General features: G+C 42.0%; 1 protein-coding gene across 2 annotated transcripts in view; it reads right to left on the bottom strand.

The window, feature by feature from the left end:
• tfcp2l1 (transcription factor CP2-like 1) overlaps positions 1-15,937 on the bottom strand; it is a 55,057-nt gene that overhangs the window by 31,520 nt on the left and 7,600 nt on the right. For both annotated transcript variants that reach the window (XM_048599128.1, XM_048599129.1), the window contains exons 3-8: positions 10,718-10,794; positions 9,702-9,807; positions 9,192-9,298; positions 7,775-7,927; positions 6,150-6,260; positions 359-447 (exon numbers count right to left, since the gene is read on the bottom strand). In XM_048599128.1, coding sequence (XP_048455085.1) covers positions 359-447; positions 6,150-6,260; positions 7,775-7,927; positions 9,192-9,298; positions 9,702-9,807; positions 10,718-10,794 — 643 coding nt within the window. The remainder of the gene's footprint in view (positions 1-358; positions 448-6,149; positions 6,261-7,774; positions 7,928-9,191; positions 9,299-9,701; positions 9,808-10,717; positions 10,795-15,937) is intronic.

Raw genomic sequence — 15,937 nt, 5'->3', positions numbered from 1 at the left:
GTCCGGTGACTCTTCCTCAGAACAGTTCTGAGGAAGGGTCACCGGACCCGAAACGTTAACTCTGTTTTCTCCTCCACAGATGCTGCCAGACCTGCTGAGCTTTTCCAGCAACTTTGTTTTTGTTCCTGATTTACGGCATCTGCAGTTCTTTCGGTTTTTATTTGATGATGTCAGATTTGTATAATGGTTTTCCTGAAACTTCATCCCTGCTGTTGCACACAGCAACTCATTCACTGCAACCAGATTATCAGAAATAATTGATTGCCTAAACAAATAAAAAAAAAGACTGATTTTCAAATCTACAATTGCTTCATGACCAAGTGACAAAGGGGATTGTGGTAGAGAATGTGGTACATACCCTTCACTGACACTATAGCTGACAGGCAAGCTGTGGTAACCTATGGAGGGAGTGCTACTAACGTATGAGACATCAGGCCAAGGAGAGCACTGCAAAGAAGAATGAGGAGCATAGTTCAGTTGGCATCTCTTAAAATCCAGCATTGCATGAATATTCTCTCATCGCGTAAAAGACGACAGCTTTTCCTCTGATGGGTCACGAGCAGAAATCGATCGTTGAACCTGCAACTGCTGCACTATTTTTGTGTATCAAACAAAGCTAAAAGGTTTAGAACTGTAGAGAAGCTAAGAAATGCAAAATGCGTTGCTAGACAATGTAGGAGGGCAATTTGACAAAGATACAAAATAAACGAGTATTGTAAGGGATGCCAGGCTTTACGTGTGCAATCAGAATACAAAAGCAAAGAAAGCACATTGATTGCGTGAAAAATATTGATTCAGCTAAAGTTAAGGATATCATATTGTTCTGGGTGCTGTTTCTTAGAAAAGATATTAAGGCTTGCACTGATAAATGGCAAATCACTTCACACTACCCAAGTGCTAGGCAAAGGCCACCTCAAGTAGACCGAATGTAATTATCTCCCCTACCCATTAAGTGAGAGTACAATTGCTGACTGTCTCACCATCAACAGCTTGGAGGTTACCATTGACCAGAAATGTAACTGGATCAAGCTTGAAAGTTGTCCAGATATTGCTGACGGCTAACAGCAGCAGCTTCACCACCTGAGAGAACTGCAAACTGCAATCATCAGCAAAGTATGACTACTTCTGACTTTATGTTGGAGAGGTGGTCATGGAAGACGGTCGAGTCCAGGATACCACCCTGAGGAACTCCTGCAGAAATGTTCTGAGTCTGAGCTGATTGGCCTCCAACAAACATTGTTACCTTCCTTTGTGTCAGGTGTGACTCCAATCAGTGGAGAGTTTTTTTCTGACTTGAATTTAGCCAGGGCCACTTGATGCCACACTCAATTACATGTTGCCTCACTGTCAGGGGCAGTCACTCTCATTTCACCTTGACATGATTAATAAGGAGCAGATTATTTATGTGGTCAATAAGGTAAAATCTATCGGGCATAAGTTTAATGTTACAACATCATAAGAAACAACAAGGCTAGACCATTGAGATGGCCATTCGATTTCATAAGGTCTGATTGTGGCCTTAACTCCACTTTATGGCTATCACCAAAATTCTTCATCCTCTTCATCGATCAAAAATCTGTCTAAATTAGCCTTGAATATATTCAATGACCTAAGCTCCCCTGCTCTCTGTGGAAAGAATTTCACAGGTTAACAATCCTCTGAGAAAAAGGTGCTCCTTAAATATAACTTGAATGGGAGATCCTTTATCTTTAAAATATGCCCTTGGATTCCCCTGCCTCTCAACATCGAACCCTGCCAAGCCTCCTCAGAATCTTATCTATTGCAATAGATCACCTTTTGTTCTTCTAAACTCCATAACTACAGGCTTAAACAAGCTTTCCTCATGAGCCAAGCCCTGATCTCAGGAATTAGCTAGCGAAACTTCTCTGAATTGCTTCCAATATAAGTACACCCCCTCTTTAAGAAAGAAGTCCAAAATGGTACACCGTATTCTAGCTGTGGGCTTCCCAGTGCCCTGTTCTGTTGAAACTAGACTTCTCTACTTTTACACTCGATTCTCACATTCCAGCAATCCAATTGCCTCCCTAACTAATTGCTATACCTGCAAGCTAATTCACAGACACTCAGATCCCACTGCACTGGAGCACTTACCTCTTTCCATTTATTTAATATTATTTTTTTTCTATTCTTCCTGCCAAAGTGGAGACATTCATAGTTACCCACATTATTCTGCATCTGCAAAATGTTTACCGAGTCACGTATCGTACTCTTTTGCAGATTGTTTGCATCCCCTTTCCAATTTCCTTTCCTACCCAGTTTTGTACCGTCAGCAAATTTAACTCCAATGCAGTCAATTCCTTTATCCATTTGCTTGATCATAAGCTGCAGAGACCCCAGTTATTGATCCCTGTGACACTCCACGAGTTTTAAGACCAAATTTTCCCACTTTTTTTGGGTAAGATTTTAAACAGGCTCTCTCTCTCTCATGGCCCACATCAACTGGTTCACTAATTATGCAACTGGCCACAGGACTGGCAGTCTCTAAGTAAACGCAAAGTGAGTGAGCACTAAGATTGTAGATGCATGAAATGTGTCCATCTCCCTGCATGCAAAATGATCTGGTAAAAGCATGCAAGTCATGTATCCCTGAACTCCAAAGGGAAGTCCTCAAGCACTGAAGTTATGTGTGAGTTGGTCTGAGAGGAAGTACAATGATGCTAGGAGGCTGGTGCAAAAGCAGAAATTACTAGAGAAACTCAGCAGGTCTAGCAGCACCTTGGAGAGAGGTTTTTCAGAACTGAATTAGACCCAAAACATTGACTCTGCCTTCTCTCCACAGATGCTGCCAGAGCCACTGAGGTTCTCCAGCAATTTCTAATTTTCTTTCAGATTTCCAACGTTCATGGTTCTTTGTGTTTTGTTCTATGAGGCTGGTGGCTTGGCGATGTCCAGTCACATGGATGAAAGATCGAAGAGGACCATGGAGCATGCAGAGACGTTGTAATGAATCTTAGAGGGTCACCTGAAGACTCAGAGAAGCAAGAGGCAAGGTGTTACCATCGCGATGACTGTCATGTCCAGAAATGGTGCCATTTAGTCTCTCGGAAAGGAGAGGACAATTGGGAGCTGCGTAGAAATGAGATGAGATTAGCTAAGAATGAGAGGCAAGTGCCTGGAAATAAGGCAATCACTGCTCATTAGCAAGATTCAGAACATGCCACTTGAAAAGTAAGTGGAACAATTGGAAACTTTATTCCTCTCGACATCAGGAATCTGTTTTTTTTAAATTCCCAATTCCCAACTTTCCTACCATTGACCATTTCCCGGAGGGAGCAGAAAATGCTGCCCATTGTAACAAGCAGGGTGGAGAAACAATGTGAAATAACTAATTTGTCAATGACAATGCAAAATAACTAATTTGTCAATCACAATTTTGTTTTCACAAAACCATGTTAATTCTACCTGACTGTATTATGACTTTTTTTAAAATGTCCTTCTACTACTTTCTTAATCATGAATTCTATTTCTGAATGACAGATGTTCAACTAACTGGCCTATAATTTCTCCCTTTCCTTGGAAAAGGTACCTAAACGAATGGAGAGTTTAGCATATTTCTTTAATTTAATTAATTCACTTAATTCACATTAAATTAATAAATGAAATGTGAAACATAGGTGGAAGCAGAAATTTTAAGAGAAATCAGAAAAGTGTAATAAAATTTTAAAAAGAGCATAGGATTCAGTCAATTGATCTTTCAAAGGTCTGATACATATAATAAGCACCTTTTGTATTGTAAATGTGATTCTAAGCATAGTAAGGCTTTCAATTTATTTTGAGCTCATTACAGATAGAGGAAGCTTCAGTATCAGGATATCAGTATTGAGATACAGTGTACATTGTAGTGATTGTAATGAGGTCAGCCAGGCGGACCTCATAGAATATGAGTTCCATGATTGGGACTGTTTATCTGGTCCAATCAGAAAGCCCTGGCTGACAGATAAAAACAGGAGTTTCAGAGATGTGGTTCACTCGGAGAGCTGGCTCTGAGGGAGCTGGATCACTGCCAAGGACTCTTCACGTGTAGATAAACGGTCACTTGGTGATGGCATACCAGCCTCTGTGGAGTTATTTCATACATTGCTTGAAGTTTAAAGCATTTTTCTGGGAATGTGGGAATCTGTTGTCAACAACAACTGTCTAACAAAACACATGCTGCACCTCAGAACAAAGGGAAGCTTCTGGAAGCATTTCAGTGTAATCATCATCTCCCTCGGTTCAGAAACAAAATTACATCATTAATTTCTGAGATAGTAGCACAGAGGTATAGGTTCAGGAAAGAATCAGGTATATTCATGGAGAGAATTAAATCAGAGGACACAAAAAATAAACAGCTTTGTAGTAAAGCTGACACCAAAACTCATCAGAATGCATTCCTGTAAAAGTACAATGCCAACTCTAAACTCAGTCGCAGCATCTCTGCTGCTAACAGCACAGGATCCCTCAAAATGCAATGTTGTTTTATGCAGACTTGTATGCATGGACATAACATTGGTCAAAACAAGCTAGATTTCCATTTACATAATTGCTTTATCCTGTCTTTGAAACATGCCACTGCACTTTACATGAATTATCTCCAAGAAGCTGCTTATGGAGATAAATTGTGCATATTAGTATCCAACAAAACAGCAATGAAACAAATAATCAGTTAATTTTATTTTTGTGGTGCCAAGTTGGCAAGCAATATGGATTGGTCACTGCACATCTTTCTTCAAATAGTAACATGGGAGTTCCAAACGTTCATCTGAATAAGCAGACTCTGTTTAACATTTCATCTGGAGGATGCTGAGACTCTCAGCACTGCACTAGAGCACAAGCAGAGTTCACTTGCTTGTTTCCATGCCAGCCCTGATTTTTCACCTATTCAACTATCATGAACGAAAGATTGTGGACTGCCAAAAGCTGGAGGAAGGCTGAAGTCATTCAAAGAGGCAACAACTGAGCCAAGCTGACACTTGAATCAGTTTATAAAATGTTTTTTTGCACCAGAAAGCACCTCTATGGGTGAGGTGGTTTTGAATAAATTTCACTTCTAAGTGTAAAAGTACAGGAAACAAGTGAAAAGAAAATTGCCTGAATGCAAAGGCAAATTTTGTCATTGAACATGTTAGGGAGATAAAGCATTAAAATGAAATATTTGAAATGAAAACTTTTTATTCATTTTAATTAAAGTATTTCATTGAGAAGCATAAATCCTGCCTCTGCTGGTAGAATCAGTACCAAACCAAATACCATGGATGCTGGAAATGAAAATAAAATGTTAGGTGCACGCAACACATTTGCCAGCATCTGTGGAGAGAAGAAAATAAGAGTTAACATTTCAGATCAATTATCTTAAATTAGAACAAAAGGTCATAGGCCTGAAAAATTAACTCTTCTTCTCTCTCCACAGATCCTTCCTGTGCTACTGAACAAACTTCACTAAACTTCACTTTCTTCCTGAAGAAAAGTATTACAAAACAAATTTAGAATTTCAGGCTAGCAGTGTTTGATGTGGTGTCTATAGCAATAGACATTGCTGCTTAAAGACCATGAAGTGATTACAATATGTACATCCCATTCCCAGTTTGGCAACGAGAGAAAAAAGTCCTTTTCAAGGGATAGGAACCAACATCAAATTATCATTAGGTTATCTCCTATTAGATCCAGAATAGATCTGTCAGGTTAATCAGATATCCCGGCTGAGCATGGGATAAAAAAATCTCAGAAAAAGGAAGGACCAGCCTCAGCATCAATTAGCAACTTATAAAGTTGCACAGTGACTTCAAGATATCTGTGTTTATTGAAGGCAATGCAGTTCAATTTTGCAAGTCTTACGGTGCTGTTATTCTGACCTTTTTTTTTTATTTAAGTGCTTCGGCTATGATGTTGATGGAATGGTTTTTCACATATCACTGCTCTTGTTAATACAAAACTGTGCCAGGAAAACTTTCCACAGCGAAACTTTCCACAGCACGCATTCAATAAACATACCTGCCTTTCTGCCAGCACTAAAAACTGAGGCCACAAAGTATACCAATAATCATCAAATTGTGTCAATAGTGACTTACAGAAGGATAGATGATGGGTTGGCATATTAATTTACACTTGTCCTTGTTTCAATGTAAGAACTTGCAGAATTTAATTCCTACCTCAGTGAGGATTGTTGTGTCGTGTGAATGTTGGTATTTTTCTCTTTCTTTCACTGTTCGCTTTTCTATCTTTTCACGGTCGGTTTTCTGTTTTCGATCTGCTCCCTTTGGCTTAAAGACATGCACCATTACAACCGCATTCAAGAGTTACAGGAATCCAGGAGAGAGTCAAATTTTTTATTTTTTTTTTTCAAACACCCCTAGAACACTGAATAGTTTTATTCGCTTTATCTAAGGAAAGATAAGATTGGATTCGGAGGCAGTCCAGAGAAGGTTCACTAGGCTGATGCCAGGTATGGAGACACTGCCTCACAAGGACAGTACTTACTGGAAAATAGAAGAATGACAGGCAGCCTTATTGAAACACACAAGATCTTAGGGGACTTGACACGGTGAATGTGAACAGATTGTTTCCCCTTGTGGGAGAGACTAGGGCCACAGGCATAATCTCAGAGTAAGGACTGATCAATTTAGGACAGAGAAAAGTTTCCACTCCTCTGAGGGAATCAGTGGAATGCTTCAGTGCAGAAGTCTATAGAGGCTGGGTCATAAGCAGTGATCCCTCTAATTTTATTCAGGTCTGTGCATGGCAGCAGCTGTCAGAAGCACAAACTAAGCATTGGCATGTCAACTGGTATGTGCAAATCTTCGTAGCAACAGCGCAGTTTAAAGGGAACATTGGTCATAAAGTATATTCAAGACTGAGATTGGCATATTTTTAATCAGTAAGGGAATCAAAGGTTACAGGGAAAAGGCTGGGAAGTGGAGTTGAGGATTATCAGATCAGCCATGAGCTCATTGATTGGCAAAACAGACCTGATGGGCTGAATGGCCTACTTCTGCTCCCATGTCCTCTGGCTTTAAGCCAAGCAGACGTGAAAACACACAAGAGCTCTCCATTCAGCTGAACAATAAGGAAAATAAAAGCTGCGCAACCATTTCAGTACATTCCTGAAGCAATACACTGAAAAATATATTCAAGATCCAATTAATACAGTTCCTGTACAAATGAAGGAAGAAGTGAATATGGCAGGATTTGGAGGACCTAACAGGATGCAACAGATTGAATGACCTGTTCAAAATCAAAATCTTCTGATCTTTAAAAAAAAAAAAGATGTATAGCGCTTTTTCAAGATTTGGAAGCAATTATTTCCAAGGGCCTTAATCTGACTGATAGCTCTTGCTCTGAAATTCCTGACATAATTCACCAGCTAATATTGCACTGTTGAGGAAGCAAACACACTGAGGGTCAAAAGACAACAAAAGCCTGAGTGCAATTCCTGTTTCAGCAGAAACAGAATCGAGACCTGCCTGCTCATTCTGGCCCTGAGAGGGAAAGGTGGGGGCAAGCCGCTGCTATAATAAAGAAAAAGCCTGCCAGGAAATGGGCTCAGGATGAAGCATCAGTGGGGAATAATGTGAGGACATGCCTAATGCAGAGTACACATACCATGCTGTACTGAGGCGGACCAGCGTAAACACGATTTCCTACAGCACACAAAAAAAGGAGCAAGGTAGAAATGAAGAGTTGCTTCAAAGCGGAGTCTATTTTCAGCTGATCATCAAACGGGTCTGACAATCACCTTCAATTAACCTCGACACACAGTAAGCAGCTTAACCCATACCTTGAACACTTTGATCTGGCAACTTGCAGAATGCAAGTGTTCGGTATAGTCCCCACTCTCATTTTGTTTAAACGTGTCAATCTGAATGCGGAATGGAACTCCCTTCTCTCCACCATGCTTCCTGGGAGTGAACTCCGTACTGATACAGTGAACCTGAAATAAATGTTTGAAACATTTTAAAAAACATCTCCAGTCTTGTATTGGCAACTTGACATGCTGGATGACCTATTTGGATTTGGGCACCTACTTCCAGTCTCTGATACACTAGCTGGACTCAGAAACAAGTGATGGCAATGAACCCGTAACTTGTGGCCAAGGTTCAGTGTTGACCTCATTGAGAGGGCATGACAATGGACAAAAGTTTTTTTGAATTTCAATAAGGGTTGTGGGTGGCACCAGGTAGGTCAGTTTTTATTGCCCACCCCTCAATGGCCTTGAGAAGGCTTTGGTGAGGTGCCTTCTTGAACCTCAGCAGTTCAAGTGGTATATCCATAATGTTGTTAGGGAGGGAAATCCAGATTTTCGACCCAGCAACAGTAACACATTTCCTAATCAAGGTGGTGTCTAGCCTGCAGGGGAATTTGAAACAGGACAGCCTCTATCCATCACCTGCTCTTTATCCTCTAAAGGTTGTGGAGTTGGAAAACCTGTTGTAGCAGCATTGAGCTGTGCGGTACATCTCTTAAATGGTAAACACTGCTGCCACTATGCATCTGTGTGAAGGAAGTGAACATTTGTGGATGTGGTGCTACTTTATTCTGAATGGTGTCAAGCTTCTTGAGTGCTGTTGGAGTGACACCCATCCAGAAAAGCGGGGAGTATTCCATCATACTCCTGACATCTGCATTGTAGATGGTGGTCAGGTCTTGGGGAGTTAGGTGGTGAGTTACTAGCCTCTGACCAGCTCTATTAGCCAGAATATTTATATTGTTGGTTCAGTTAAGTTTCTGGTCAATGGTAATCCCCAGGATAACAACAGTGGAGGATTCAGCAATGGTAATTCTATTGAATGTCAAGGGAAGGTGGTTATATCATGTCTTGCTGGAGATAGTTATTACCAGGTTCTTGTGTTTGAGTTTGAGCTTGATTTATTGTTGTCACGTGTACTGAGATACAGTAAAAAGTGTTGTTTTGCGTCCTTTATTGGCAGATCGGCAGTTATCAGCAAATGCCTGAACAGACTCCAAGCCTTGCAGCATGAGCAGCTGTACTGAAACTCATGGTTTTAAATAGTGAAAGTGTCAGTTGTGTTCACAGGCTGGCTGAGTGGGACTGTGAATTCAGAACTGTGTCAAAGACACAGGTATTGAATTAATAAAGCTGAAGCTAGATGAAAGGTTACAGCTCCTCCTGTTACCCTATTCTACATTGTATTACAAACTGCAGTATGCTATTGTAGCAGAGATGGTCATTTTACCTGAACAAATACAGAAGTCCTTTTGGTAGGATCCCAAAGAAATTCAATGGTGTTTAGTTGTGTCGGATTTGCTCGAGGATCCACAATACCAACTGACAGAGGTATGTCTGTGAAAAAGTTACATTGTATTTGAAGGTTACTTTCATAGCAGCAGCACACAGTACTGTCTTCTTTGCCAAAGTAGAACAGCTTACACAAAGAGTGTTTCTGTAGAGATTCACCATGTCAAGACCTCAAGACAGCGATAAAAAGTTCCGAGCAAACTGTAATGGTTATTAGCATGCTGTTAAATGGCTGCCTTTTACAGATCACCATTCAAAACCATGCTCAGCATAGGCCCTTGAAATGGCCAAATGTTAGTATTAGTTTTCTCAGTAGTTTATTCAACATAGAAAGAGTTTAGTAAACTAGCAGTAACAACCACACTACACGCTTCACTCCCCACACCACTGTACAGGTTTAAGTCAGCCATTTAGTTTTCAGCCAAAGGAACAGAACAGATTTGCTGACCTATATCTAGAATGCGGTCTCCTGGACGACTCCATCTCCAGCCCTCCAGCTGCTGGTGCTCCGTATACTGCAAGCGGCGATCATGGAAAACCACACGGATAATGCTCTGCAAAACAACCAGCAATTAACTGGTTGTTAACACAACTAGAATTCCACAGCATCACTCCATACTTGGACAGAAAATTGGGAAACACACGATTATCATCCAATAAGTAACAATACACTGAAGATTACCACTGGCCGACAAGCTAAACCAGACCAAGAGTAGGTCAGAGACTAAGGAGCCTGCATCAAGTAACTCACACTTCCTGTCAGCCCAAAGCCTGTCCTCCATCTACAAGCTCAATTCAGGAATGTGATGGAGTACTCCCCAGTTCCCTGAGTGGGGCACAGTTCCAACAAAACTCAAGAAGGTTAACACCATCCTACTGCAGTTCACCTAACAGCAGAGTGGGAGGGAGATGCCCAGGGAACAAGGGGTGGAAAGGGAGGATGGAGAGATCATGAGGTGAGGAAGCATCCAGCTGGAAGTACCTGTTCTAAAATGGGGGACCGTAACCCCAAGGGTCGCAAGGTCCAAGGGAGGATGGGTTTCTCTAGACATTGCCAGCTCCACTTCAACAGGTTACAGGCAGGTGTTAGGGCAGCAGGAATTATACAGCTCCCCGAACTGGCGGGGGACTGGAATGTTTTGTCCTCTTCACTGTCTGTGCACCTTCTACAATATTCTATCGTGCTAAATCTCTTCAACTCTTATTAGATCTCTTAGTTCGTGGAAAGCATACCGTTTTGAGTTATGAATAAAGAAACAGTGAGAGTTGGAAGTGACTTTCTCTGTACACTTCCTACACACCATCACTTGGGCTATGCTGTTCCGCAGCCAGGGACAGGAGGAGCCAATTTGCTTTAGGACCTCTGACAATGAGGGTACACCTTCACCATCCCTTATCAAAACACCAACAGAATCTGCCCTTTCTAGATACGGAATGAATGCTTTTAATCCTCCAAACTCTTACCTTTATATACTTGTCAACTATTTCCTGGCAATCTCTAGGTTTTCTGTTGTCAAACATACGAATTTCATAAGACTGACCTATAGGAAAAATTAAATGTTGGTACATTCTACACCAAAATTGGAAATGATTTAATTCAAATTACATAATAATTGAAGTTACTTTTTTAAGCTGTACATTTCCCACCTTCCTGTGTTACTCAATTTTAAATGTCAGAAAATTCAATTTTATTGAGTGCAAATAAACAGTTATCACTCATTTGCAACTAGATCTTTAACAAATAAAGCACCAGCCAGATCATTCCAGAACCAATGTGGGTTAGATGTGATTGTGTCAGAACAGATTCTATACTCAATGTTGTCACTTCAGAAGTAGGCAAGTATTTTTAACTCTGGACTATTAATCCAGAGAGAAAGAAAACAAAGAACTATAAACAACTTTTCTTTTAACTCCTCTCACTTTCTCCAAGTCAGAGGGGTGGCCATGTGTACCTGCATGGACCCTGTTATGCCTGTCTCTTTGTGAGGAATGTGGAATATTCCTTGTTCCAGTCCTTTTTCTTTTCTTTATTCATTAACAGGATGAGGGTATCTCTGGCTAGGCCAGTATTTATTACCCATCCCTAATTGCCGAGAGGGCAGTTAAGAATCAACCACATTGCTGTGGGTCTGGAGTCACATGTAGGCCAGACCAGGTGAGCATGGCAGTTTCCCTCCCTATAGGACATTAGCAAGCCAGATGGGTTTTTCCTGACAACTGGCAATGGAATCATGGTCATCATTAGATTCTTAATTCCAGATATTTATCGAATTCAAATTCCACCATCTGCCATGGCAGGATTCGAACCCGGGTTCGCAGAACATTATCTGGATTAACAGTCCAGTGTTAATACCACGAAGCCATCACCTCCTATTCTGTCCCCACCCACAACTCCCTCTCCAGTACATCAATGACATCATTGGCGTTGTTTCCCTCTCTTGGAAAGAATTGGAAAAGTTAATCTATTTCACTTGCAACTTCTACCCAGCTCTCACCTTCGCCCAGTCCATCTCTGACTGTTCCCTTCCCTTCTTCAACATCTGTTTCCAGTTCTGGGGATAGGCTGGACACCAGTATCAATTATAAGCCAACAGAATCTCACAATTACCTCAACTAGACATCCTCGCCCCCTGCTTCCTGTAAAGACTCTATTCCATTTCCCCAATTGTTCCATGTCATCTGTTCAGATGAGGCCAACTTAGAGAAGGGAGCCTCCAAACTGTCCACCTTCTTCCTCAACCAAGGATTCCCCAACACCGTAGTCAACAGGGCCCTAAGCAGATCTGACCCGTCTCTCACACTTTGGCCCCCACCCCCTCTCTTCCATCCCGCAACAGCGATAGGGTTCCCCTTGTCCCTACCTACCCTCCCACCAGCATCCAAATCCAGAGGATCGTTAACCGCCATTTTCGCCACTTCCAGCGTGATGCCATCACCAGATATATTCTCCTCCCCTCCCTTGTCAGCCTTCCGCAGGGGCTGTTCCCTCCAAGATACCAAAGTCCACTGCTCCTTCACTCCCAAAATCACCACCTCGCCACCATCACCCACACCGCCCCCCCACCCACCACCACCAGCCTCACGGCGCCTTCCCCTGCAATCGCCGAAGGTGTAACACCATGCTCATTTCCTTCCTCCCTCCCCAGTATCCAAGGGCCCAAACACACCTTCCACGTGAAGCAGCACTTCACACAGTTTAGTCTACTGCATTCGCTGCTCACAATGTGGTCTCCTCTACATTGGGGAAAAGAAACATAGACAGGGTAACCGCATCACAGAACATCTACGTTCCGTGTGCAAAAAAGACCCTGAGCTTCTAGTTGCCTGCCACTTCAACACACCACCCTGTTCCCTAGCTAACATCTATGTCTCAGGTTTGCTGCTGTGCTCCAGCAAGGCTCAGCACAAGCTGGAAGAACAGCACCTCATTTCCTGTTTGGGAACTCTATAGCCTTCAGGACTCAGTATCAATTTCAACAATTTTAGGCTTGAGACACCTTCTCCCATGTCCTTACCCCATACACCAGGCCTTGTTATCACATGGTCTGATATTACTCACTAATATTAGCCACTAATATTCCCCATAAGTAGCTATTCATTCTCCCAGGCTGATCGTTATCCACTCCTTTGTCTATCCAACTGTTCTTCTCTCTTTGGGCTCTATCTCCACATACTGTTTACTCCTTATCCCATCCCACCACCCTATCTTATGCATAAAAACTTATATTTTCCTAGCTACCATAAGTTCTGAGGAAATGTCTCTGGACCCAAAACATTAACTCTGCCTTCTCTCCACAGATGCTGCCAGCCCTGATAAGCTTTTTCAGCAATTTCTGTTTTTGTTTCTGATTCCCAGCATCTACAGTTCTAACAGTTTTTTTTTAAATGAGTTAATGTTTCATGTCCAGTGACACTGCTTCAGAACACAAATATGGGGGAGACTATTAAACCACAAGACCCAAGTAATTTTCCTGGGACCCAAGTTCAAATCCCAGCACAGCAGATTTGGTGGAACTTGAATTCAATAAAAGTCTGGAATTAAGAGTCTAATGATGGCCATGAAATCATTGTCAATTGTCTGGGAAAACCCTCCTGGTTCACTAGTGTCCTTTAGGGAAGGAAAATTCCATCCTTACCTAGTCACTTAGACGTGACTCCCACCCCACAGCAATGTGGCTGACACATAACTATCCCCTGAGAATTAGGGATGGGTAATAAATGTTGGCCTAACCAGCAACGTCCAGGTCACATGAATTAATATAAAAATCTTTCAAGTATTCCAATAGACAGACATATTGTTATCCAAAAACTCAACATTTATTCATATGGCCTTCCTAGATTAAGTACAGCTTTATATTACATGTCATTCCCAATATTGGTAGATATTGCTGCACTGGGTCAATGATTATAGAAAAAAAAAAAGAGATAATTTTAACACAAGTTACCAGGATCTTGAAAGCAAAGGTTCTAATACAACTCAACAAATTCACTTCCTTTGTGTACCACCTTTATATCACATTTTCATCTTAGACACGAACTGGTGCTCTCGGAATTGTAAAAACAAAACCCTTTCAAAGTGTTCTCTGTGGTGTTTCAAACACCCAGCTTTTAACCCAGCCAATGTGAAAATTCAATATTTGTTGATTTGGATCTATTTCCAGACAGACTGACCATTTTTCCAAGGCCAGTACACACAGTAAGCTATATAACACTCCAACTGTGGCCCATTGTGTCTAGGGAAGTGCAGGCTAGGTGGATTAGCCATGGGAAATGTAGGGTTACAGGGATAGGGTAGGGGGGCGCGGGTCTGGGTGGGATGCTTTTTGGAGGGTTGGGGTGGACTCAGTGGGCCAAATGGACTGCTCCCACACTGTAGGGATTCTATAATTCTATGAACTGTCAATAAAAATCAGATGCCAGAAATACAATAGCAGTATGCAGTCAACTAAAAACATTTGACATGGATGTTTCAAAGCATAAAAAAATCTATAAGACTAAACTATCAAGGATTCACAGCTTCCCAATCCTCACTTCATCTACATCCCACTCAGAGTCAAAGACACAGAGATGTACAGCACAGAAACAGTCCAACTCGTCCATGCTGACCAGATATCCTAAACTAATCGAGTTCCATTTGCCAGCATTTGGCCCATATCCCTCTAAACCCTTCCCATTCATATACACATCCAGATGCCTTTTAAATGTTGTAATTGTACCAGCCTCCACCACTTCCTCTGGAAGCTCATTCCATACATGCACCATCCTCTGCATGAAAAAGTTGCCCCTTAGGTCTCTTAAATCTTTCCCCTCTCACCATAAACCTATGCCCTCTAATTTTGCCCTCCTTCATGGATAGGAGTAAAGACCTTAGAACATTACAGCGCAGTACAGGCCCTTCAGCCCTCGATGTTGCGCCGACCTGTGAAAACCAATCTGAAGCCCATCTAACCTAAACTATTCCATTATCATCCATATGTTTATCCAATGACCATTTAAATGCCCTTAAAGTGGGCGAGTCTACTATTTTTGCAGGCAGGGCATTCCACGCCCTTACTACTCTCTGAGTAAAGAACCTACCTCTGACATCTGTCCTATATCTATCACCCCTCAATTTAAAGCTATGTCCCCTCGTGCTAGCCATCACCATCCGAGGAAAAAGGCTCCCACTGTCCACCCTATCTAATCCTCTGATCATCTTGTATGTCTCTATCAAGTCACCTCTTAACCTTCTTCTCTCCAACGAAAACAGCCTCAAAACCCTCAGCCTTTCCTCATAAGACCTTCCCTCCATACCAGGCAACATCCTGGTAAATCTCCTCTGCACCCTTTCCAATGCTTCCACATCCTTCCTATAATGCGGTGACCAGAACTGTACGCAATACTCCAAGTGCGGCCGCACCAGAGTTTTGTACAGCTGCAACATGACCTCATGGCTCCGAAACTCAATCCCTCTACCAATAAAACCTAACATACTGTACGCCTTCTTAACAACGCTATCAACCTGGGTGGCAACTTTCAGTGATCTATGCACATGGACACCGAGATCTTTCTGCTCATCCACACTACCAAGAATCTTACCATTAGCCCAGTACTCTGTATTCCTGTTACTCCTTCCAAAGTGAATCACCTCACACTTTTCCGCATTAAACTCCATTTGCCACCTCTCAGCCCAGCTCTGCAGCTTATCTATGTCCCTCTGTAACCTACAACGTCCTTCTGCACTATCCACAACTCCACCGACTTTGGTGTCATCCGCAAATTTACTAACCCATCCTTCTACGCCCTCATCCAAGTCATTTATAAAAATGACAAACAGCAGTGGCCCCAAAACAGATCCTTGAGGTACACCACTAGTAACTGAACTCCAGGATGAACATTTCCCATCAACCACCACCCTCTGTCTTCTCACAGCTAGCCAATTTCTGATCCAAACCGCTAAATCACCCTCAATCCCATGCCTCCGTATTTTCTGCAATAGCCTACCATGGGGAACCTTATCAAACGCTTTACTGAAATCCAAATACACCACATCAACCGCTTTACCCTCATCCACCTGTTTGGTCACCTTCTCGAAGAACTCAATAAGGTTTGTGAGGCACGACCTACCCTTCACAAAACCGTGTTGACTATCCCTAATCAAATTATTCCTTTCTAGATGATTATAAATCCTATCTCTTACAATCC

Source organism: Rhincodon typus, chromosome 7, assembly GCF_021869965.1.
Source record: "Rhincodon typus isolate 14 chromosome 7, sRhiTyp1.1, whole genome shotgun sequence".
Lineage (NCBI taxonomy): Eukaryota > Metazoa > Chordata > Chondrichthyes > Orectolobiformes > Rhincodontidae > Rhincodon > Rhincodon typus.
The sequence above is the reverse complement of the archived record's forward strand: the minus strand, read 5'-3'. Positions and strand labels throughout refer to the sequence as shown.